Raw genomic sequence first — 24,933 nt, forward strand, 5'->3', positions numbered from 1 at the left:
AGTGGGCGCTGTTCCCTCTCCTCTCCTAGTTCCAGATCCACCCAGTGTGGGGCATGGTCTGAAACGGCTATGGCCGAGTACTCCGTTCTTGCCACCCTCAAAATCAGTGCCCTACTCAAAACAAAGAAATCTATCCGGGAGTATACCTTATGAACATGGGAGAAAAAGGAAAACTCTTTGGCCAACGGCCTAGCAAATCTCCACGGTTCCACTCCCCCCCCATTTGCTCCATAGACCCCCTGAGCACCTTGGCCGCTGCCGGCCTTCTTCCGGTCCTGGTTCTAGACCGATCTAGATCCAGCACAGTATTGAAATCCCCCCCCATTACCAGGCTTCCTACCTCCAGGTCCGGGATACGTCCCAGCATCCGCTTCATAAATCCCGCATCATCCCAGTTCGGGGCATATACATTTACCAGCACGACCGCCATTCCCTGCAATCTACCACTCACCATCACATATCTACCACCGTTGTCCACTACTATATTCCTAGCCTCGAACGACACCTGTTTCCCCACCAATATAGCCACCCCTCTATTTTTCGCGTCCAACCCGGAGTGGAACACCTGTCCCACCCATCCTTTCCTTAACCTAACCTGATCCGCCACCTTCAGATGCGTCTCCCGAAGCATGACCACGTCTGCCTTCAGTCCTTTTAAGTGCGCGAACACTCGGGCCCATTTAGGCCTCACATTACACGTGATCAGCCGGATTGGGGGCTGCCCGCCCCCGCCGACTAGCCATCACCTACTCTAGGCCAGTCCCACGTCCAGGTCCAGCGCACCCACCCGTCCCCCAGGCAGCGCACTCCCATCCCGACCACCTCTTCCCTTGCCAGCTCCCTCTCGTTCCCAGCAGCAGCAACCCAGTTGTCCCCCCCCCCCCCCCTAGATCCCCATCTAGCATGGTTACTCCCTCGTAATGCTTCCGAAAGTCAGCAGACTCCAACTGACCCCGGCTCCTCCTCCTCCTCCCCCCCGCCCCCCCCGGTGTGTGGAACTCTCATCCTCCTTGCACCTATCTTCCCGCCATCGTCTCCCTAGCGCGGGAAAAAAAACGCGCTTTCCTAGATCAGCCCCGCCCCCTATGGCGCAGCTCCCCCTACAGCCCCGTTCTCATTCCCCATCCCCCACCTATGTCCCTTTTTCCACCGGCGCCCACATTTCTCAGTGTCCTCCCGTCAAGAAAAAAAAAAGGGGGGGGATTCGTCTCTTCCCTTTCCCCTCCCCATCTATCATCCCGATACGGTGAACCTCCCATTCCCCAATTCACATTTCTGTACATCAACATCGTCATCTCCCGCACAGCATCAGTCCCTCAGTTCTGGTCCAATTTCTCTTTTTGGATGAAGGTCCATGCCTCTTCCGACGTTTCAAAATAGTAGTGTCTATCTTGGTACGTGACCCACAATCGCGCCGGCTGCAGCATCGCAAACTTTACTTTCTTCTTGTGAAGCGCCGCCTTGGCCCAATTAAAACTCGCTCTCCTTCTCGCCACCTCCGCGCTCCAGTCCTGATACACTCGTATCATCGCATTCTCCCACCTGCTACACTCGTATCATCGCATTCTCCCACCTGCTACACTCGTATCACCGCATTCTCCCACCTGCTACTCCGTACCTTCTTGGCCCAGCTCAGAACAGCCTCTCTGTCGGTGAAGCGGTGAAATGTCACCACTATCGCCCTTGGTAGTTCTCCAGCCTTTGGTCTCCTCGCAAGGACCCGGTGAGCCCCTTCCACCTCCAGGGGGCCCCAGCTCCCATTGGCGAATGGAGCATCGTGTTCACATAAGCCCCAACGTCAGCTCCCTCCACTCCCTCGGGGAGACCCAGAATCCAGAGGTTCTTTCTCCTCGAGCTGTTCTCCAGGACTTCGAGTCTTTCAATACACCTCTTGTGTAGCGCCTCGTGCGTCTCCATTTTTACCGCTAGGCCCAGAATCTCATCCTCCTTCTCAGCTGCCTTCTCCTTCACCCCACGGAGCTCTATCGCCTGGGCCTTTTGCGTTTCTTTTAGCCCTTCGATTGCCAACAACATCGGCGGCAGCACCTCCTTCTTTAATTCCTCCACACACCGTCTAAGGAATGCTGATCTGGGCCCCATGTCGTCTGGGCTCCATCCATCGCCATCTTGCTTCTTCCTTCTCTTCTCTGCCGCTGCTCCAAAGGATCCTTCGCAATCTGGCCACTACCACTTTTCCATACACACTAGGGGGGACTCCTTACTTCGTCACCCCACACTGGGTTTGGTCCGAATAAATTTCCATTGGGGCTCCCCAAAAGAGCCCAAAAGTCCGTTAGAACGGGAGCTGCCGAAACGTGCGGCTTAGCTGTGCATCGCCGCAACCGGAAGTCTATCTTTTGTCCTTGCTCCCGCTTTCTCTGACTTATTACATAAGTTCCCTCCCCCTTGCATATTAGTTTAAACCCTGCCCAACAGCGCCAGCGAACAACCCCCCATTCTCTCCTCTTTCCCCCCCCCCCCCCCCCCCAGGACATTGGTTCCAGTCCTGCCCAGGTGTAGACCGTCTGATTTGTAATGGCTCCACCTCTCCCAGAACCGGTTCCAATGTTCCAAAAATCTGAATCGCTCCCTCCTGCACCATCTCCCAAGCCACGCATTCATCCTATCTATCCTGTCATTCCTACTCTGACTAGCACGTGGCACTGATAGCAATCCCAAGGTTACTACCTTTGAGGTCCTACTTTTTAGATTAGCTCCTAACTCCCTAAATTCAGCGCGTAGGACCTCATACCGTTTTGTACTTATACGATTGGTGTCTATATGCACCACAAGAGCTGGCTGTTCACCCTCCCCCTTAAGAATGTCCTGTAGCTGCACTGAGACATAAGGCCATAAAACATAGGGGCAGAATTAGGCGACTGTCTTAAAGACACTTAGTGATTTGGCCTCCACAGCCTTCTGCGGCAAAGAGTTCCACAGATTCGCCACCGTCTGGCTGAAGAGATTCATCCTCATCTCTGTTTTAAAGGATCGTCCCTTTAGTCTGAGATTGTGTCCTCTGCTTCTAGTTTTTCCAACAAGTGGAAACATCCTCTCCACATCCACTCAGAACCCTTGTACCCGGGAGGCAACATACCTTCCTGGAGTCTCGTTTGCGTCCGCAGAAACATCGGTCTACTCCCCTTACAATCGAATCCCATTATAGCTCTACCACTCTTTCATTCAACAAGGTCATGGTTGATCTGATTTTAACCTCAACTCCACATTCCTGCCTACTCTGATGATCTTTCAAAGTCAAGTCATTACTTAATAACACACAGGAGGATTTACATACCCTTTACCATTTTATACTCTCAGTTGTTAATATTCAAATCCATGTGTTTACCAGAATTATATTTCAATAAATCAGCTACAGCCATTTAGGACAGAACAGAATCATAGAATTCCTACAGTGCAGAAGGCGGCCATTTGGCCCATTGTGTCTTCACCGACCCTCCGTAAAGGCACCCTAACCTAGGCCCACTCCCCCGCCTTATCCCCATTATCCCACCTAACCGTTCCCACGACCAATACCCCCCCCCCCCCCTCCCCAATTAACCGATCCCCGTAACCCAGTAACCCTACCTAACATTCTGGACATTAAGGGCACTTTAGCATGGTAAATCCATCTAACTTGCACATCTTTGGACTCTGGGCGGAAACGTTTATTTTTTAAAATCTTTACATGAAGAAAAATCTAAATTATAAAGGCCACTCACCTTTTCAACTGGAAGTGGTAGAGGAGCCTGGATGACACTAAAAGACAAGAGATACCATATAAGATAAAACTGCAAAAGCCACCTTCACTATCAAAGTCAAATTTCTTTAATTCCTCCCTGTGATTGCGAAGAGTTTAGAATTAATACACTGGAAAGAGTTCAGGTTTGAAAAAAATCATCATTATGCAAGTTGCTTGAATGTGTGACCTATTGGAAATCTGTAAATGCACTTTGCAAATGAATGAGTTGCTCGTGGTGAATTTTCCTGCAGCAACTGAGAAATCTTCAACAGATGTATCAATGAGCTTTGATTATCATTCTCTGCCTTTCAACAGGGAAGCATAAAATACTAGAATTTATTTTCTGAAAAGTTTGAATCTGACAAAGATTTCCAGGCCATTTAATAAATTACATTATCTAAGTTAAGCTATATTATCACTACTCCAATCTGAGTGGATCACATTTGGTCCCATGAGTAATCAACATCTGAACTCAATTTAGCAATGACCCTGTCCTCGACTACTAATCATAAAGGAGCAGGGTAGAAGTCATAGCACTCTCTTAGGAGGAGGGAAGAAAGAATAAGAAAAGACCAGAAAATCAAGATATTCTCTTGCTCCTCTTCAAATAGTGCCTCGTAATCTTTTACATCTGCCAAACTTCAAAATGAAATTTCAAAACACAAAAGGATTGTCATATATAACGTTCCTTTAATTTCCCTGTCACCGGCAATTAGGATGATCAGTATGTGAAAGCACTGCAGGAGAGGTTCCATTCTGAGTAAGGTTAAAGGGAATTGACAGAACAGAGTAAAAATGAGCTTAGTCTGCATCTAGTTTTTCATAGAATTTACAGTGCAGAAGGAGGCCATTCGGCCCATCGAGTCTGCACTGGCTCTTAGAAAGAGCACCCTACCCAAGCCCAGACCTCCACCCTATCCCCATTACCCAGTAACCCCACCTATCCCCATTACCCAGTAACCCCACCCACCACGAAGGGCAATTTTGGACACTAAGGACAATTTAGCATGGCCAATCCACCTAACCCGCACATCTTTGGACTGTGGGAGGAAACCGGAGCACCCGGAGGAAACCCACGCACACACGGGGAGAACGTGCAGACTCCACACAGACAGTGACCCAAGCCAGGAATCGAACCTGGGACCCTGGAGCTGTGAAGCAATTCTGCTAACCACAATGCTACCGTGCTACCCTCGTATGTGCTGCAGCTACTCGATACCAACACCAAGGAAGCTTACACAGCAAAGTCATCCATTTCCCACTGCAAACATTCTATACAGTATATTAAAAGAAGCGGACAATCTTCAGAGCTAAATTCATTTCCTTTGATTGAAATAGAGCTCAAACTATTGTGAAGTTAATTCTCAAAATAAATTGGAGTAAATAATGTTGCATCTAGAGTTAGTATTTGATGCTTGGCATATACAATGTTGAAATTAATGGTCATCATCTGTTAAATCTGTTTTCTTGAAGAGAAAAGAAAATTAGCTGTAAATATCCTTCATAAATGATACCTTGTTAGGAAGGAATATCTCCCTCTTTGTACAGCAGTTATCAAGCAAAATAGTATCAGCACTGAAATTAACTTCAAAAACGGGCATGGCTGAAAATTTCCTGGACCCGCCAAACGAATAAAAATAATGAAAAGACAGCATTCCAAATTAGAAACAAAAATTATTGGTACCAGTTATATGATAATTATGAAGCAGCAACCTGTCAATTAAAAATATTAGTGAAGCTGCGCTACAGTTCTTATGAAAAAAAAACTTAATTTCAATTTGCCATTTGTCCATCTTGAACTCTCAATAATTAAATATACTCACACAAATAAACCTGAAGTACCGTGCAGATATTAAACTGTAGTTCACTTTTATAAAAGTACGCACGCTGGAATTAAAATGTCTACCTGCCTAAGAGTAAAATATACTGTATTTAACATCTGACATCCATCAATGCGGCATTGCCATCATACTGCTGAAGCTTTGAATAAAAGATTAGTTCATATAAAGAACAATACTGATTAAGCACAAGGGCAAACAAATTCAGATTATTCCCATGCAAGGCACATATAAAGCAAGAATGCTTTGTGGGTGACTACAGAATGTCATTTGTGTTCCATGAGGGAGGAAGCGGGCACAACATAAGAAGGAGAAAATGTGAATTCAGTTCTGACCATTTTCTCATTCGAAGAAATGCAACGTATCATTTAAATCAAACAACTAAAATAACTCCTTTTGCTTTAAATTTTAGAGAACTAATTATGGATGAAGCAGTTACTTTATTACCAACAAGGACACACAGTGATCTTTCACCATTATACACAGGTGCTTAGACAAGTCCCAAATTTCAATAGCTGAGATATTCACAGAATATGAGTGGTGGTAACTCAAGCTAAGAAAAGGTTAAAAAGCTTAACTCAGCTTCATGGTTTGAAAACAGCACTAAATATTTCAGAATACTGGTTCAACTGCGTTTTCCTTTCAGCACTAAATAAAGCGTAGTGTTGAATGCCTACAGTTCAAATTCAGGAGGTGCATATTGAATTGAATACCCAGCACACCAGAAGACGCACTGCTTCCTGTGGAATTACAATAAAATTAAATGGTGCACTGAGATAGGCACACAAATCATATTTTGAGAAATGTATACTGCAATTAAATAATTACAGACAAAACACAACTCCTCACGTCATCTTGAAGGAGTCAATACTTTTAACTCCTTAGTTTCGCTAACCGTTGCCTTTTAAAATAATATAGTCAAGTTGCCATTCTGTAAATAAGAACCTCAATGGTGTGTTTTGAGAATCTTATCCTCACCTGCACTTTCCAACAAGTCCTTGCAGGGGGGAAATTAGCTAGGAACAGAGGGAATGATAATGCAGAAGTTAGCGCATTTCATAGCTTTACAGCTGATGTGGAGTGCTTACATGGTAGGGAGGATGAGTTCTGTCGAGTGTGTAATAGGGCAAAATAATGATGGATATAGAAAACTTGAATCACAGTTCCATCTAATAATCTCAGGTCTCAACTTACATGGCAGACAAGATGTCTACATACTGTTTTTCCATAACAAATGTTGGCATAAGTGTCAATTCAAACTATTATAGAGAAATAATAATTTACACAAGAAATTCATGTCATACACAAGGCTTCACAACTCTTTATGCATACACATAAACACACACATATATACAACATGTATATATAATTCTACAATACATACAGATGGATATTGAGATAAATAAAACTTATTCAGTTGACTAAATCAAAATAACTGTTGAGTCTAGGCAGTTTGGTGATCATTTGAATGCTAACTTGGTCCATTCAATTAGATTGCCTCTCTTATGTTTATAATATGAATCATTGGAAATGGAACAAATGTCACACTCAAAGTATTTCTCATGAATACTAATAGAAACAATTCATTAACTTTAATATGTATTCATGATGCCAATTACATCTTTCTTAAAAAACCTTGAAGAAAAAAAATCAGTTTTACTTTCCCTCTTTAGTGGAAATTACAAGTTACAACTTGCAGAGAATTATTCAAATACAGCTATCTCCAAAAAAGGCCAAGCTATACACTGAAAAAACAAACGCTTTAATAACCAGTTACAAACCAAATTTAGAATTAAAATTTGAGGCAACCTATCTTGCTTTTACTTCTATATTAGGCTTGTCAAAACAAACATTGGTTTGGGGAAAATAAAAACCAAAAATACTTCATACTGAAAGCTGAAATATAAAACAAAGCAAGCAAAGTGCTGGTGACATAGGTTAGAGGAATAGAGGATGATGTCTTGCTTAAACTACACACAGCTAACAGAATAAAAGTACATAGAGCTTATAAACTTGCAAGGTTTTAAGAAAGTTGCACTACAAACACAATGCACACCTCTCCCAACCACAACTGTTGGACATACTTACTCAGATCTTCGCCGGCCTTCCATACCATCTGGCATAAAGAGCTTGACTGTAGATACTATGCACCCATGAGTCACTGAAAACAACCATTCAAAATATCAATACAGTATTTAGAACTGAAGACTAAAATCTAGATGTGAAATTAAACATACTAATCATACAGATATTCTTTAAATTTGCAGCTTAAAATTGGCAGTTGGGAGTTACTTTTTCTAACGTACAGACATTTGCGTTCAACACAATCTTGAAATTAGGTAATACTTATTTCCTCTTTCATCTATTGCATTAGCTGCGAAGAATTGTAATTTTTCTTCCTTCCTGTCACTAAAGAAAAACAATTTATTTTTGAACGGGGAGGTGGAGGAGGAAATGAAGAGTAAAAGGAGGATAATAAAAAATGGCTCAGGCACTTTACAGAGTAAAAAGGACTGAACAATGCACCCCAGCGGTCATTTTAGTCGAGAAGATGGAAACCTTGGTTAAAAAAATAAGTTTCAAGAAGAATTTGGTTTTATTTGTGCTGTAATGGTTCTGTAAATCTAAATGACTCCATGATTGTAGAGAGTCAGAGGGCTTTCCAAAAAGAGTGCATACACTGATGGCCAAGATTGGAGGATCTGAGGCGTCTCCTTGGACCCAAGACTGAAGGAGGTCATAAATGTTTCTAGGGATGGTTCGGGAAGGGCAACAACCAAGGATTTTAAATTCAATGTTATGGGGAAAAGTAAAACAATGTATCTCAGCAAGTAAAAGACTGCTGGGTTTTCAGAACACTGCAGGACAGAAAAGAGGGAGGGGAGGGCAGAAGGTTTGAAGCTAGCAAGTAGATTGTTGATGTAAAGTCTGGAAGTGATAAAAGTAGAGATAAGAGTTTGGTTAGACTGGGGATAAAAGTATGAGTGCAGGTTGAAGTAAACTGTTTAAGTAACAGTTGGAATGGAGTTTAAACTTAATTTGCTTTGAATTTTATGCCAAAGCTTTATATCGTGCGATTCAGCCTGGGGATAGAAATGGAATCAGTGGTAAGGGAGTCAAGTACTCACATTATGTTCCAGTCAGCTTTCAACCCCATGCTTCCCCACCACCCACAGAGCATCCCCGATTTCAATCACTGCACTATTATCGGCTGCGCCTTTAGCTGCCAAGGCTCCAAGCTCTGGAATTCCCTCCCCAACCTTTCATTTTTTCATTTCATAAACCATAATGCCATTTGAAATGAAAAACGCCCCAGCCACATTTCAACGGTTAACTAACAAAGTTGTTTCAGGATTACCCAATTGTGTGGTATACATCGACGATCTGGTAATTTTAAATCAGACTTGGAGGGAACATTTAAAGCATCTGATGGGAGTTATTCGATTGACTTCAGGAGGCGGGTTTGGTGGTAAACCTAGCCAAAACTGAATTTGGAAAAGCCCAAGTCACTTTCCTTGGCCATACAATCGGACAGGGTTGAATGGTCCCACACGATGTGAAAACAAAAGCTATTGGGGAGTTTCCAATACCATCGACACAAAGGGAAGTAATGCGATTTCTTGGCATGAGTAGATATACTGGAAATTTGTGCCGAACTTTAGCAGTGTGGTTACTCCATTAACGGACTTGCTGAAGAAATGTCACAAATCTCAGTGGACAGCGGAATGTCAACAGGCATTTGAAGGCCAAAAGGCTGTGTTAACCAATGCTCCTGTGTTGGAGGCTCTGTGATCGATTGAACTAAAGTATCTGACCTTAAAGAGAAATGCCGAGGAGTAAAGAAATGGATGGATCGTACAGAGACCTTCTTGTCCAAAAAGAGACTGTCAATCAAGAGGGATTCCAGTTGGAGGAAGAAGAACTAAATGGGCTATGTTATTGTAAATGTTTGCGTGTTTTGTTTAGTTAAACAAAAAAAAAGTATATTTACTGTCACTGTTGTTTAAAATGAAAGTGAAAAGGTGAAAAATGAAACCATCTTGAAGTTGATAGTTTAATTTTTTTTCTTGTGGGGAGGTGTCATGTGAGAGTCCCTTTAAGAAAAGTGTGTTCTATCAAATGGCTTCAGTGATGTCATTGTATGGGAGGAGCTGAAATGTGATTCTGCTTTTTGGCTCTGTGTTTTAGTATCGCTTTCAGTTGGAGAGCTGCATTCAAACCAAGCAGATATATACTGGTCGCTCTCTGTATGTTAAACATGGTGTTTAGATCACTTGATAATTTAAAAGTGATAACTGTTCTCTGTAGAGAATTCAAACCTACTGTCTTTGTTAAAAAGTATTTTGGCTTATGGATGTTGTTAGGAAAGTTATTAAGGGTTACCTATAGAGTACTGTATCTGTGGGGATTATCAGTGTTGGTAGTTGATAAGGTGTTTACTGTGTGCTTATAAAATGTTAACTGGATTCATAGAATAAACATTGTTTTTGTTTAAAAATACTTTTAGTTCTCTGTTGCATCACACCTGTAAAGTGGGCCCTTGTGCTCCCCATAACCAAAATCTATTAAACGTTGTGGGTCAGGCGAACTCCATGATATACTTTGGTGTTCTCTAAACCCTGGCCCCATAATAGTTCCGACACGTATAACAGCAAATCATCCGCATACAAGGACATCCTATGCTCTACCCCTCCCCGCACTATCCTTTTCCATACCCCGAACATCTTAACGCGATGGCCAGCGGCTTAATTGCGAGTGCAAACAACAGGGGGGACATGGGACATCCCTGCCGAGTCCCACGGTGGAGAGAAAAATATCCCGAGCTACGTTATTTGTGCGGACACTCGCCCTCGGCTCCTTATACAGTAGCTTTACCCAGTCCACAAATCGTGGTCCAATCCCAAACCGCTCCAGAACTGCCATTAAGTACCCCCATTCTACCTGATCAAACGCTATTTTGGCGTCCAATGCCACACCCACCTCTGTTTCCCTCCCCTCCGCCAGTGCCATAACCACGTTCAATACCTCCTAATGTTCGAAAAGAGTTGCCTCCCTCTCACAAACCCTGGTTGATCCTCACCTATCACCTTCGGGAGGCACTCCTCCAGCCTATCTGCCAGTACCTTCGCCAATACTTTTGCGTCCACATTTAAAAGTGATATGTGCTTTACGACCCACACTCTGTCAGATCCTTGTCCTTCTTAAGCAACAGGGAAATCGATGCCTACACCAAGGTTATTGATAATATCCCCTCCTTATCGCCTCCTCAAACATCCCCACCATTAGTGGTGCCAGCTTATCCTCGAATTTTTAATGATATTCCACCGGAAACCCAGCCGGCCCTGCCACCTTCCCCGACTGCATCCTACCAATCGCATCTTTTATCTCCTGTTCCACTATTGCCCCCTCGAATGTCGCCCTGTCCCCCTCCCCTAACCTCGGGTACTCCAGCCCATCGAGAAATTCCTGCATGTCCCGGTCTTCCCCAGATGGCTCTGGCCTATACAACCTCTCATAAAATTCCTCAAACACCCTATTAAGCTGATCAGGAGCCACCACCAGCTTCCTTGCCCTGTCCTGCACCTGAACAATTTCCCTTGTCGCCGTCTCTCTCTGAAGCTGACCCGCTAACATACTCCGCCTTCTCTCCATCCTCGTAAACTGCACCCCTTGCTCGCCTCAATTGGCATACCGTCTTCCTGGCAGATAGTTGGTCAAAGCTCGCCTGCAGTTCCTTCCCCTTTTCCAACTTCGCTGGATCCCCATCTTCTGCATACCTCCTATCTACCTCCAGCATCGCATCTATTACCCTTCGACACTCCAACCTCTACGCTTTATCCACCCTAGCTTTAAACGAGAGTACCTCATCCCTCCCCACTGCCTTTAGAGCCTCCCAGACAACCGCCTTCGACACTTCCTCAGTGCAGTTAAAACCTACATATTCATAAATTACTTTCTCAATTTTATTCCAGAATCCTCGGTCCCCCAACATCTAATTTGCACCCCGGCTGCTGTACTACCGTCTTCTCCAATACCCTATCCACCCAATGCAGGGCATGATCTGACATTGCAATTGCCGAGTACTCCAACCTCGTAACCCCAGCCAGCAGCTGCCTTCTCCACCACAAAAAAGCCGATTTGCAAACCCTCCCATTTCCATCATTAATCCAGTCCATGCCTTCGCCCCCCCCCGCCCCCCCACCCCCTACCCCCCCCCGCCCCCCCACCCCCTACCCCCCCCGCCCCCTACCCTCCCCCCGCCCCTCCCCCCCGCCCCCCCCCCACCCCCTACCCCCCCCCGCCCCCTCCCCCGCCCCCCCCCCCCGCCCCCTCCCCCGCCCCCCCCACCCGCCCCCTCCCCCGCCCCCCCCACCCGCCCCCTCCCCCGCCCCCCCCACCCGCCCCCTCCCCCGCCCCCCCACCCCCTACCCCCCCCCCGCCACCCCCTACCCCCCCCCCGCCCCCCCCACCCCCTACCCCCCCACCCCCTACCCCCCCCGCCCCCTCCCCCCCCGCCCCCTCCCCCGCCCCCCCCACCCGCCCCCTCCCCCGCCCCCCCACCCCCTACCCCCCCCCCGCCCCCCCCACCCCCTACCCCCCCACCCCCTACCCCCCCCGCCCCCTCCCCCCCCGCCCCCCCCACACCCACCCCCTACCCCCCCCCCCGCCCCCTACCCCCCCCACCCCCTACCCCCCCCGCCCCCTCCCCCCCCGCCCCCCCCACACCCACCCCCTACCCCCCCCCCCGCCCCCTACCCCCCCCACCCCCCCCGCACCCACCCCCTACCCCCCCCCCCCGCCCCCTACCCCCCCCCCGCCCCCCCCACCCCCTACCCCCCCCCCGCCCCCCCCACCCCCTACCCCCCCCCACCCCCCCCACCCCCTACCCCCCCCACCCCCTACCCCCCCCACCCCCTACCCCGCCCCTCCCCCCCCCCCCACCCGCCCCCCCCCACCCCCTACCCCCCCCGCCCCCCCCACCCCCCACCCCCCCCTACCCTCCCCCCCCCACCCCCTACCCTCCCCCCCCCCCACCCTACCCTCTCCCCCCCCACCCTACCCTCCCCTCCCCCCCCCCACCCCCCGCCCCAGCCCCTCCCCCCCCCCCACCCCCACCCCCGCCCCTCCCCCCCCCCCCCCGCCCCCCGCCGCCTGATGGGACCAGCGAGCGTGGCCGTGACCTGTACAACGTTGGTTCCTGCACCAAGTTCCAGTCACCCTCCACTTACAGTTCATGTGAATCCAAGTCGGGGGATGGCCCCATACACCTTCTTCACCAATCCTACATCATCTCAATTGGGACCACACACACTTACCAGCGCCACTAACCTCCCCTCCAGCGCCCCTGTCACAATCACATACCTACCCCCCCTGATCTGCAACCACCTTTTCCATCTGGAACCGTACCCTTTTGCTGACCACTACCCCTTGGGCCTTTCCGTCAAAACCAGAATGAAACACCTGGCTAACCCAGCCCTTTTTAAGTCTCACCTGGTCCTTCACCTTCAAGTGAGTCTCCTGCAGCATTGCTACATCGGCCTTCAAGTTTTTAAGATGCGCAAGCTCACTTGACCTCTTGACTGGATCTCCCAACCCCCTCACTTTCCACGTGACTATCCTAACCAGGGGTCACTCACCCTCCCCTCCCTTCTTATCCACTGGGTCCCCGCTGGAGGGGAGGTTAGGTCTGCTTATTCCACCATTTACACATCATTAGAAATTGCGACTGCTTCTTTGAATAACTCCCCACTAAGGAGCGGTCTCGTCTCCTTGGCCGTGATGCTGACCCAGCATAAATTCTCTGTATCGCCTCCAAAATCTCCAACCAACCCTTCAACGAGCTTTCTCGTTATCTGCCTCAGTTGATGACACGTTGCCTTCTGGTGAATTTCTGCAATCGCTGCCTTCATGAAAATCACTGGGAGGTGGGATTGCACCAGGAAATGTTATGCCGCTCAGCAACATTACATTTCAGGCAAGTGTGACTCCAAATCTGCCTCCGCTGTGCAAAAAATCTTGCCCATTATTGTAAGGATGATTTTCCAAATTGTCTCTCTTACAAGTGCCAATATTATTTGTGCAGCATCCCAAGCGGAGTAACTGCCTACATACATGATAACGTTTTGCACTGCTCGTAAGCCTAGGAAAATTACTTATTAATGAAACAAAACGTTTTCATTTGGCCCTTGTTGGCAGTTCAGAAGAGTGTTTACCATTCCGCTGAAATTTACATTTCTGTCCCTTTTACTCCACTTGCCTAGTCATCCTAATGACTTGGCAGGTTTTTTTCATCTCTGCACCTCACAGCAGTATAACTGAGATCATGAATTAGGTTTCATGGAGAAAATCATTGATTGGATTGGTGTTAGCCAGCAGCCAAGTTGTTTAATACTTCAATTATCAAATGCAAAAGGAAATGGAGCAACATTAATGTTAAACAAAACTCAAGAAACATCAACTCAGCACATAACTCAGATTCTGGAGTGCAGATAAGTGGCAAAGACAAAAGACCTCTTGGAGAAGAGTTTCATCAGAGGATGGGTTGAGATGGGTAATGTTATGAAAGTACACAATCCTTTGTGATGGAAATTACATGGGTTACAATCAGGAGTTCCGCACAAGTTTGCAAAAAAAAGAATCAGTTGCAGCTTGAAAAATTGTCATGGTGGCTAGGGATGGGAAAATAGATAAAATTAATTGTGAAACTACGCAGCTTGCTCCAAGATCAAAGAAGATAGCTTTCATCTTCCCAACATAAAGCTGAATGGAACTGTGACAGTGGCGATTTTAAAGATTGGGCACAATGTCAGCAAGGATTGGACTCCAGGAAGTGATGTTGGATGGCTAGCACTGTAGGTGGTATTCAGGTCAAAGGAAGAGGGATGTGCGTTTCGTGGATGAGAAGATTCTGGAAAGAGAGAAGACAGATAGGTTCAGGGTTAGTTGGACATAAGGAATGGAAGAGGTGGGCGGCATGTGGTGCAGTGGTTAGCACTGGGACTACAGTGCTGAGGACACTGGTTCAAATCCTGGCCCTGGGTCACTGCCCGTGTGGAGTTTGCACATTCTCCCAGTGTCTGTCTGGGTTTCGCCCCCACAACCCAAAGATGTGTAGGTTAGGTGGATTGGCTACGGTAAATTGACCCTTATTTGGAGAAAAAATAATTGAATACTGCAAATTTATTTTTTAAAAAGGAATGGAAAGAGGAGAGGTAGCTAAAAAGAAGCCCAAGCTTATATCTACTTAGCAGAACAATACTCGAGTTAGGATCATTTTGGCAGAGGAGAGTGAGCCTCTCAATGTGGTCTATCAAGATCGGACGATGGGTAGCTAAACCAATTGTTTTCATCAGATACATTCGCACCTACATCTCTTAGACTTGAGGAATGAGGGGGCCATACTTCATATTTGACCATATGGAAGACCTTTCTTCCAAGAGCATCAACAGTGGAAGTCAGGTAGTGGTTAAGCAAATTGATACTGCCGGAGTATTGTAGTAAATGGAGGGCCAAAGTCTCGGTGTCGGAAAATGCAGTTAAAAAGTAACTTAGGAACAGGGGTGGTGGGAAAGGTGGGTGTAGTTAGAAATGGGCTCACCTCTAAGTGAGGCCATGGGGTTAAAGAATGCACTAGTAGCATTGTTGCACTTCTAATGCTCGAGATGTTTCAGGAAGATAGAAGGGCAATGAATCCAGAGCCAAATTCAGAAAAAGAGATGCCAAGTATTTGCATACATAATTTAAAATCACTGAGAATCAGGAGTCAGTCAGTGGAGTGGGCAAGGGAAGAAAGGAAGAATGATCTTACTGAGAAACTGGAATTGTGTCTTGGGAGAGGCAGCAAACAATGAGGATCTGAAAGGAGAGGCAAGAGGGATGGCATGAGCCGTAGTGCTCAGAGAGCGTGAAAATACCAGGAGTTGGGGAAGTACAAGGGGCAAATAAAGCCAGGCATGGAGGCTTTTATGTATGGACACGGCAGTAGCACCTCTGAGCCAAGTTGCTGTCAAAACTATGGTGGCAATGTAATCTTCTACAGTAAGGTCATGTATGCCAATGAATTGTTCATTGTAATCAAAACATTCTGGAATTGATGATGATTGTTGATCCAAAGGCAGAATTCAGAGGGATATCTTTGAGTGCGATCAGTGGGAAGGGAAGAAGATGGTGAGATTAAACCCAACCAGATGTGCTGGGTGGGAATTTAGGAGAGAGGAGATGGGAGATTTTCAGATTATTGCTCAAGAAGCTGTGACAGTGCTTTGATGAGACTTTGAAATCCTCAAGAGTGAGTGTAGCTGTTCAAGGATAATTCAAAATTGGGATGGTGATAGGAGAGGAAGAAGAGTAATAATGATTTTGGGTAGGGATGAAAGAGACATGTGGTATTCCTTACAGGAGAAATGAAAGGTGGCATAAAGAGGTAACAGAAAGAAAAGGCGACAGGAGAAAAGGACCAATGTAGAACCATGGGAAAAAAGAAGACAGGATCTGATATAGCTGCCAGAATGCAGGAGGTGGACAGATGCAGATAATTACAGTTACATGGGCATGGCAAAGATTAGGGGGCATGTCCTGATCTAAAACAGGCACGATTTGTACATCAATATTGACAGACTTCAATATAATTCCAACTGGTAAATAATTTGACATAAAATGGAAATAATTGCTAGCTAGCAATAAATATTACGAGGCTGGTAATATAATTTCAGACAGCACTAAATTCAACTTTGCCTTAAGCCACTAGAATAAAGCTTTGGTGTTTTAGGATATCATCGAGGGAATATACATCTGAGTATTTAGTTTTGTTCTACATTTGCACAAGTGATTCAGAGAGATGAGCAGGAGAGCAGAGAAAAACTATGGGTATCAAAGTGCCTGATTGTCGAAGCTAAGAATAAAAGTTCATCTATGGCAGAGTCTGTAACAAAATTTGTTCTACATCAGCAGATCTGCAATATTTTACGTCATGATTGATCAATCAATTCAGTCACTAACAGAGCTGAAGGAGTTGCTTTGTTGCTGGTTTTAGCATTTCTTCCCACTCTACTCCAGATAACACTATGAGCCAATGCCCCAACGGTAAGCTGCAGGAATTACCTAGTTAAACACTCGCAAAAGAAAAAACAAACTTGCATTTATACAGTGCTTTTCACAACCTCAGGGTGTCCCAGAGCACTTGTCCCAGAGATTGTAGCTACAATCACAGCCTGTACAAAAAGATGGGCATGTGTTTTTTTGAGTGCAAACCCAGCTGCTTTAAACACCCTCCCCTGCTGCCAACCAGCTCAGCAATTGTCCAACAGCCAATGAGATACTTCTAAAATGTAGTCACTGATATGATGCAGAAAATGCAGCAGCCAATTTGCACACAACAAGATCTCACAATTAACAATATGGTTTCAACTTGATTATCAGTTTCTGTGAAATTCATAGAATCATAGAAATCACAGAATCCCTACAGTGCAGAAGGTGGCCATTTGGTCCATCGAGTCTGCACCGATCCTCAGAAAGAGCATCCTACTTAGGCCCACCCCCCTGCCCCACCTCATAATCCCTCCTAACCTGTACATCTTTAGACACTAAGGGGCAATTTAGCATGGCCAATCTACCTAACCCTCACATCTTGGTCTGCGGGAGGAAACTGGAGTACCCGGAAGAAACCCACGCAGATACGGGGAGAACATGCAAACTCCAACCAGACAGTCATCAAAGGCTGGATTGAACCCGAGTCCCAGGTGCTGTAGGCAGCAGTGTTAACCATTGTGCCACCATGCCGCTCAACACGGGTTGAGAGATAAACATTGGCCCAGAACACCTGGATGAATTCTTCTACTCTTCTTTTAATCGTTGTCATGGGATCTTTTACATATACCGGAGAAGGCCGAGGGCACTTGATCTGATGTCTTATCCGTTGCATCGTTGTACATGGCCAAAGGGGCTGGTTAGCACAGTGGGCTAAACAGCTGGCTTGTAATGCAGAACAAGGCCAGCAGCGTAGGTTCAATTCCCGTAACGGCCTCCCCGAACAGGCACTGGAATGTGGTGACTAGGGGCTTTTCACAGTAACTTCATTGAAGCCTATTTGTGACAATAAGCGATTATTATTATTATTACTTAGTCCTGCAGATTTTGCTGTGCTAAATTGTACCTTTGCTCTTCTGATTTGAATTCAAGCGTGACATTTCTCTATGGAGAGACTGTATTCCATTGGGCAGACATAAATTCCATGTGTAGATTTCTTAGGTGCATAGTTCATGTTGATTTTTAACATAATTTTGGCTTTCTGTGAAATACACCCAGCTGAGCAGACAGAAATGTACATCTACACTGGATACTGCAACGGCTATGGCCCCTGACAATATTCCGGCAGTACTGAAGACTTGTGCTCCAGAACTTGTCTCACCCCTAGCCAAGCTGTTCCAGTACAGCTACAACACTGGCATCTACCGGCAATGTGGAAAGTTGCCCAGGTGTGCCTGTACACAAGAAACAGGACAAATGCAACCCAGCAAATTACCGCCCTGTCAGTCTACTCTCCATCATCAGCAAAGTGATGGAAGGAGTTATCAACAGTGCTATCAAGCATCACTCACTCAGCAATAATCTGCTCACAGGTGCTTAGTTTGGGTTCCGCCAGGGTCACTCAGCTCCTGATCTCATTACAGCTTTGTTTCAAACATGGACAAAAGAGCTGAATGCCAGAGGTGAGGCAAGAGTGACTGCCCTTGATATCAAGGCAGCATCTGACCGAGTATGGCATCAAGGAGCCCTAGCTAAATTGCAATCAATAGGAATCAGGGGGAAAACTCTCCACTGGTTGGAGTCAAACCTAAAGCAAAAGAAGGTGGAGGTTGGAGGTCAATCATCTCAGCTCCAGGGCATCACTGCAGGAGTTCCTCAGGGTAGTGTCCTAGGCCCAACCATCTTCAGCTGTTTCATCAAAGACCTTTCTTCCATCATAAGGTCAGAAGTGCATATGCTTGCGGATGACTGCACAATGTTCAGCACTATTCGCGACTCTTCAGAAAATGAAGCAGTTCATGTCCAAATGCAGCAAGACCTGGACAATATTCAGGCTTGAGCTGACAAGCTGCAAGTTACATTTGCACCACTCAAGTGACACACAATATCCATCTCCTACAAAAGAGGATTGCCCTTGACATTCAATCGCATTACCATTGCGGACTCTCCCACAATCAACATCCTGGGGGGTTACCATTGATCAGAAACTGAACTGGACTAGCCATATTAATACTGTGGCTATCATGGCAGGTCAAAGGCTAGGAATCCTATGGCGAGTAACTCACTTCCTGACCCCCAAAAGCCTTGCCACCATCTACAAGTCACAAGTCAGGAGTGTAATGGAATACCCTCCATTTGCCTTGATGAATGCAGCTCCAACAACACTCAAGAAGCTCAACATCATCCAGAACCTGGATTGATTGCTTCCCCTTCCACAAACTTTCAAACCCTCCACCACTGACGAACAATGGCAGCCGTGTTTAGCATCTACAAGATGCACTGCAGTAACTCACCAAGGTTCCTTAGATAGCACCTTCCAAATCCACAACCACTACCATCAAGAAGGACAAGAGCAGCAGAATGCTGGGAACCCCCCACTTGGAGGTTTCCCTCAAAGTCACTCACCGCCCTGACTTGGAAATATATCACCGTTCCTGCACTGTTGCTGTAGCAACATCCTGGCACTCCCTCTCTAACAGCACAGTGGGTATACCTACACCTCAAGGACTGTAGTGGTTGAAGAGCAACTAGGGATGGGCAATAAATGCTGGCCTAACCAGTGACGACAACATCCCTTAAATTAATTTTAGAAATGTTTAAATCGCCTCATGGCCTTATCCCTCCCTATCTGTAATCTCCCCCAGCAAGCCCTCAAAAGCTCGACATTCCTCTGACTGGTCTTTTATATATCCTCCCTTCCTTTTCCACCTCACCACCAACACCCCTACCGCCTGCCACGCTCCAGGCTGTAACTTCAGTTACCCAAAACATTCTGGATAGGGGTTTGCAAACTGGGTCATGACCACCAGTGGGATCACAGGATGAGCTCCGAGGTAGTAATTGCAGCTGTAGAGTTTGGACTCAGCTTGGAAAGTTGGAAGGCCCCTTGAAATGGCTTTTAATTTTCTGTGGGTGTGCCTTAATCATTTGTTCTTTGAGGCCCGATTGCTGCGACGACCACAACCTGTAAAAGGTGGATGTGTGTGATTTTGAGGGCAAACCCAGCTGTTTTAAACCCCCCCCTCCTCCCCGCAACAAACAGCTCAGCAACTATCCACCCCCACCCCCAACCAACATGATGTGTGATCACATGAAGTCTGAAGCATTAAAATGTGGTCACATTGGGAAAAGGTTTGGGAAGCACTGGTCTCCCTATTCCTCTAAAGTGCCCCGAAACTTCAGCTATTCTAATGCCTCCATCTTTGAGTTGCTATCCATTTTTGTCCGATTAGATAATTAATGGTTACTTATGTTATTTATATTGTCATCACAATTGGAAAATCAGCATGGTAGCTGGTGCAATACAATGATGACAATACAATAACATAAGTAACCAATGATCATGAAAATAAAAGCAATGTACAAAATAATACATAGAACATAGACATAGAACATACAGTGCAGAAGGAGGCCATTCGGCCCATCAAGTCTGCACCGACCCACTTAAACCCTCACTTCCACCCTATCCCCCTAACCCATTAACCCCATCAAACCTTTTTGAACACTAATTGCAATTCAGCATGTCCAATCCACCTAACCTGCACGGCTTTGGACTGTGGGAGGAAACCGGAACACCCGGAGGAAACCCATGCAGACACGGGGAGAACGTGCAGACTCTGCAGAGACAGCGACCCAGCAGGGAATCAAACCTGGGACCCTGGCGTTGTGAAGCCACAGTGGTAAACACTATGCTACCCTGCTGCCCAAATATTCATAATTGTGCGATCATTTTAAGTGTACAAATAATTCCAACACGCTGCAAAACATGGTCTCCTTAATTTACAGAATAAAAATGGATTTTGTAACAAACTCCTCAGTCATATATTTTCAGATTATGTTCATTGAATTCTCAAATCACTTGCATTCTATGAGTTTATAAATGAGCTGTCTTGTAGTCGATTCATTCAAGATCTTATTTGTGACATTCTGTCCTCGATTCCATTGCATATTTACTTCTGGTTGGTTGCACCATGAGATAATGATAATGGGAGCTTTCTAGAAAAGTTCAGACGTGTCTTTTACCACATTTCAGCAAGCGAACACACAGTGTCAGAATAGCTTCAGTATGTGTTACCAAAGATCAGTTTCAACACTCGTTTCTGAATGTTTGAGAGCTTGTTCACATGCACTTTACTAAATCCAGCATTCCAAACTGTATTCAGTTAGACCTCAGTGGAAAGCCTGTGCGGTAATGGCACTATACAAATACAAACTGTTATTAATTTGACTAGATACTTTATCAATCAGATTCCTTGATCAGATTTCCACTCAGCTGTGGCTTTACTCAAATTTTTAATCCTCACTCCGAGTCTATGTCATCTCAAAAACAAACCAAAGACCCTGAAGAGATGTTGAAAAAAACTGAAACCTCGAGAATCTCTAGAAGTATGATCAATAAACCATCAAGAAGCTGGGAACCATTTGGTACTAAATCTTAACTTGGTGCTGCAGTTGACATGACTAAGACAGGCAACAATTTATAGTTTTTTGGAGGAGGAAGGTCAGGGAAAGAGGAATGCGTCCAAATTACAAATGTCAATCCAGGCTAAACTTTAATCCTAGGTCCTTGAAGATTTAGAAATGCTCTAATAGTAATTTCATAGCAAGGGTTGTTATTCTCCTCTATATGCTACCATTCAAACAGGTTAAATATGACAGCTACACTATCCTGAAGTAGCCTGGCACAGTACGAATCACGTGGTTAAGGTTGAGGAAACTGGCGACATTCCAAGCATTTGTGAAACAGGAGGTATATTGCCCAATGTACTCAAAAAGGCCAGGAAGAATCAAGTGACAAGAATTACTATGTCTTCATTTTTAAAACAATCCTGAGCAGTTGAAATGTATATTATTTTTTAAAATGTCATCGGGTAACTGACCAGTATCTCAAAGTAGATTTGCATGGACATAATTAAGCTCAAATCCAGAGGTTTGTTATTCAAACATGATCTTAAGAGTCATAGAGGTCGACAGCACAGAAAAGGTCCTTTGTCTCATGGCGTCTGCACCGGTCAAAAACAACCGCCTAACTAGTCTAATCCTATTTTCCAGCACTTGCCCTCCACCTCTCCACATCAGTGGCCACGCCCGTCAAAAAAAAGACGAATTTGGTAAGATACCACTGAAAACTACCACCACACTTCAAATGGTGGATCAGAGTCTCTCTCGCTCAAATTTGAAAAACACAACGAGCAGAAATAGGGTTCTTCAATGAAGACAATTACTCAGTTATCAGACAGGCCGCTTGTTAATAGCACCTCATAATTTTTTTTAAAGTCTATTAGAACACAAAAGGATACAGATTACACTGGATACAAATTACATCATGCACAAAGTGATCCACAAGCAATAAATCAGGAATAATATTACATTTTCCAAGAATAAAAGCAAAAACAGCACTTTTTAAAATGGTGAGAGGGTGGAGTAGAAACACTAGTCACAAGACCGGACCAACTGACACAGACAAACCTATATAGGTCAATGGACATCCAAGCAGTATTTTCAACAGTCTTAGAGGATATCTACAACTAATATTTTCGGGTGAGGGAAAAGTTTAAAAAATGGATTCGTACCCTTACCTTTCCTCGTGTTCTCGGTCACATCTACACCAAACTGAATGATATCGCCCGACAGGAGCTCACATGGTGGGCTTTCCTCTGATCCTCGACTTAAACGCTGACTGTTAATAAACGTACCATTACTACTCTTAGTGTCCTGTAGATAAAACTGGAAAAAGATAGAAAAGTAAATATAATTTTCCTGTGAATTGTACCATGCTGTGAAATACTAATTGAAAATGTTATCTTCCTTCATCTAAACAATTAAACAGCTTTCACTCCTAAAAGGCATTATAAATATATTCAACTGTGGGGATGGTTGAGAACATCAAGGCTCCATCTTAATACCTGTGTAAATTTGAGATGCCATCAGACATATTATACATAGTAATAGAGTCGTTATTGCAATGCGGTGGCCATTTTGCCCATCAAATTCATGCTGAATTTCTGGAGAGCAATCCAGTGAGTCTCATTCCCCTGCTCCATCTCTGTAGCATAGCAAGCTTATTTCTGTCAAGTACCCATTCAATTTCCTTCTAAAAAATCATTGATCGCCTCAACTTCCACCACTCTTGCAGGAAGCATTTTCCAGGTCATTACCATACACTTCCTTACATCCCCCTTGCATCTCCTAAAATCTCTAAGATCATAAGAAATAGGACAAGAGTAGGCCTTTTGGCCCATCAAGCCTACCCTGCCATTCAGTAAGATCTGATTGTGGTCTTAATTCCACTTTCCTACCTCTCACTCATAACCGTAGACTCCCTTGTTGATCAAAAGCCTGTTCAATTCAGTCTTGAGTATGTTCAATAACTGAGCCTCCATTGGTCTCTGTGGAAGAGAATTCCAAAGGCAAACAGCCCTTTGAAAGAAGAAATTACTCTACCTCATTCATCTTAAGTGAGACTCATTATTTCTAAACTGTGCCCCCTACTTTGAGATTCCCCCATCAAGCCTTCTCAGAATCCTATGTGTTTCAATAAGGTCACCCCTCTTTCTTCTAAAACTCCAATGAGTATGGATCAACATTCTATTTGCTTTGCTAATTACATGGATAAAGTTAATTATATGAGGTATACTATTCAGGTAGTACTTCAAAAGAAGATTGTGAGAGGGCGGCATGATTAGCATTACTGCCTCACGGCATCGAGGACCCGGGTCCGATCCTGGCCCCCTGTCCATGTGGAGCTTGTACATTCTCCCCATGTCTGCATGGGTCTCACCTCCACAATCCAAAAAGGCTCCAGCACGGTAGCCTTGTGGGCAGCACGGTAGCCTTGTGGATAGCACAATTGCTTCACAGCTCCAGGGTCCCAGGTTCGATTCCGGCTTGGGTCACTGTCTATGCGGAGTCTGCACATCCTCCCCGTGTGTGCGTGGGTTTCCTCTGGGTGCTCCGGTTTCCTCCCACAGTCCAAAGATGTGCAGGTTAGGTGGATTGGCCATGATAAATTGCCCTTAGTGTCCAAAATTGCCCTTAGTGTTGGGTGGGGTTACTGGGTTATGGGGATAGGGTGGAGGTGTTGACCTTGGGTAGGGTGCTCTTTCCAAGAGCCGGTGCAGACTCGATGGGCCGAATGGCCTCCTTCTGCATTGTAAATTCTATGATAATCCTATGATGATATGCAGGGTAGGTGAATTGGCCATGCTAAATTGCCCCTTAATTGGAAAAAAAGAATTGGGCACTCCAATTTTTTGTTTTTAAAAAGAGGATTGTGAGAACTCAGTATCCACATTAAGGAGAATAATGAGTTGACACATGTATTTTCTGGTATAATTGTAGAACCCGAGATTTATTACAGAAAAGTTGACACAGAGGTCTTGAAAAAAGTGCAGGTCTTTTAAGATATGTTCAAGATTATGTTGTTAGGCAGTTCAAATATACTTTTACGAACATTAAAAGCATTATATTTATGCTTTCAACCAAACATCAGAATAAAGTGACCAACTTTATTGCATTTGACCAATTTGGATTTTTTAAACACAAGCTATTTAACATAAACACATTTTGTCTTGTATCGAAAAGCAGAATACTACAAATGCTGGAAATCTGAAATAAAATAAAATGCTGGAAATACTCAGCAGGTCTGACAGTATCTGTGGAAAGCGAAACAGATTTGTGACATGTCATCAGAACAGAGAAAAGTTAGAAATAAAATAGGTTTTCATCAAATGATGGCAGCAAGTGGTGGATGGGGCAAGTACAAAAGGAAGGTTTGTGATAGGTTGAATGACACGGTAGATTGAACAAATGAAGAGTTAATTTTTTTAGGGCCAATGGTAATGGCAAAGGAAAGAAACAAACAAAGAAACAAAAGATGCTGTCAGAACTGCTGAGTATTTCCAGCATTTTCAGTTTTTATTTGTCTTGTATCATTTTGCAGTTTATTTCCTTCTCCCAAATCAGTCTTCCTGCTTCATAATATAAAATGTAAAAGGACATGTGGAATCATAACTTTGACAATCTCTAGATCTCATTAACCATTTGTTGCAGTCATGTCCCATGCAGCAGATTCAGCACCAAAGTCACTCTATATAAAGGTTTATACCAACA

The 24,933-nt window shown here is 45.1% G+C and overlaps 1 protein-coding gene across 9 annotated transcripts in view; it reads right to left on the minus strand.

Annotated features, from left to right (window-relative positions):
* slmapa (sarcolemma associated protein a) overlaps window positions 1-24,933 on the minus strand; it is a 383,477-nt gene that overhangs the window by 287,368 nt on the left and 71,176 nt on the right. For 5 of the 9 annotated variants that reach the window (XM_072472424.1, XM_072472420.1, XM_072472422.1 and 2 more), the window contains exons 2-4: window positions 22,395-22,548; window positions 7,666-7,738; window positions 3,720-3,756 (exon numbers count right to left, since the gene is read on the minus strand). In XM_072472424.1, the coding sequence (XP_072328525.1) occupies window positions 3,720-3,756; window positions 7,666-7,738; window positions 22,395-22,548 (264 nt within the window). The remainder of the gene's footprint in view (window positions 1-3,719; window positions 3,757-7,665; window positions 7,739-22,394; window positions 22,549-24,933) is intronic. The other 4 variants (XM_072472425.1, XM_072472423.1, XM_072472429.1 and 1 more) reach the window with 1 other exon arrangement.

This window comes from Scyliorhinus torazame, chromosome 13, assembly GCF_047496885.1.
Source record: "Scyliorhinus torazame isolate Kashiwa2021f chromosome 13, sScyTor2.1, whole genome shotgun sequence".
Taxonomy (NCBI): Eukaryota; Metazoa; Chordata; class Chondrichthyes; order Carcharhiniformes; family Scyliorhinidae; genus Scyliorhinus; species Scyliorhinus torazame.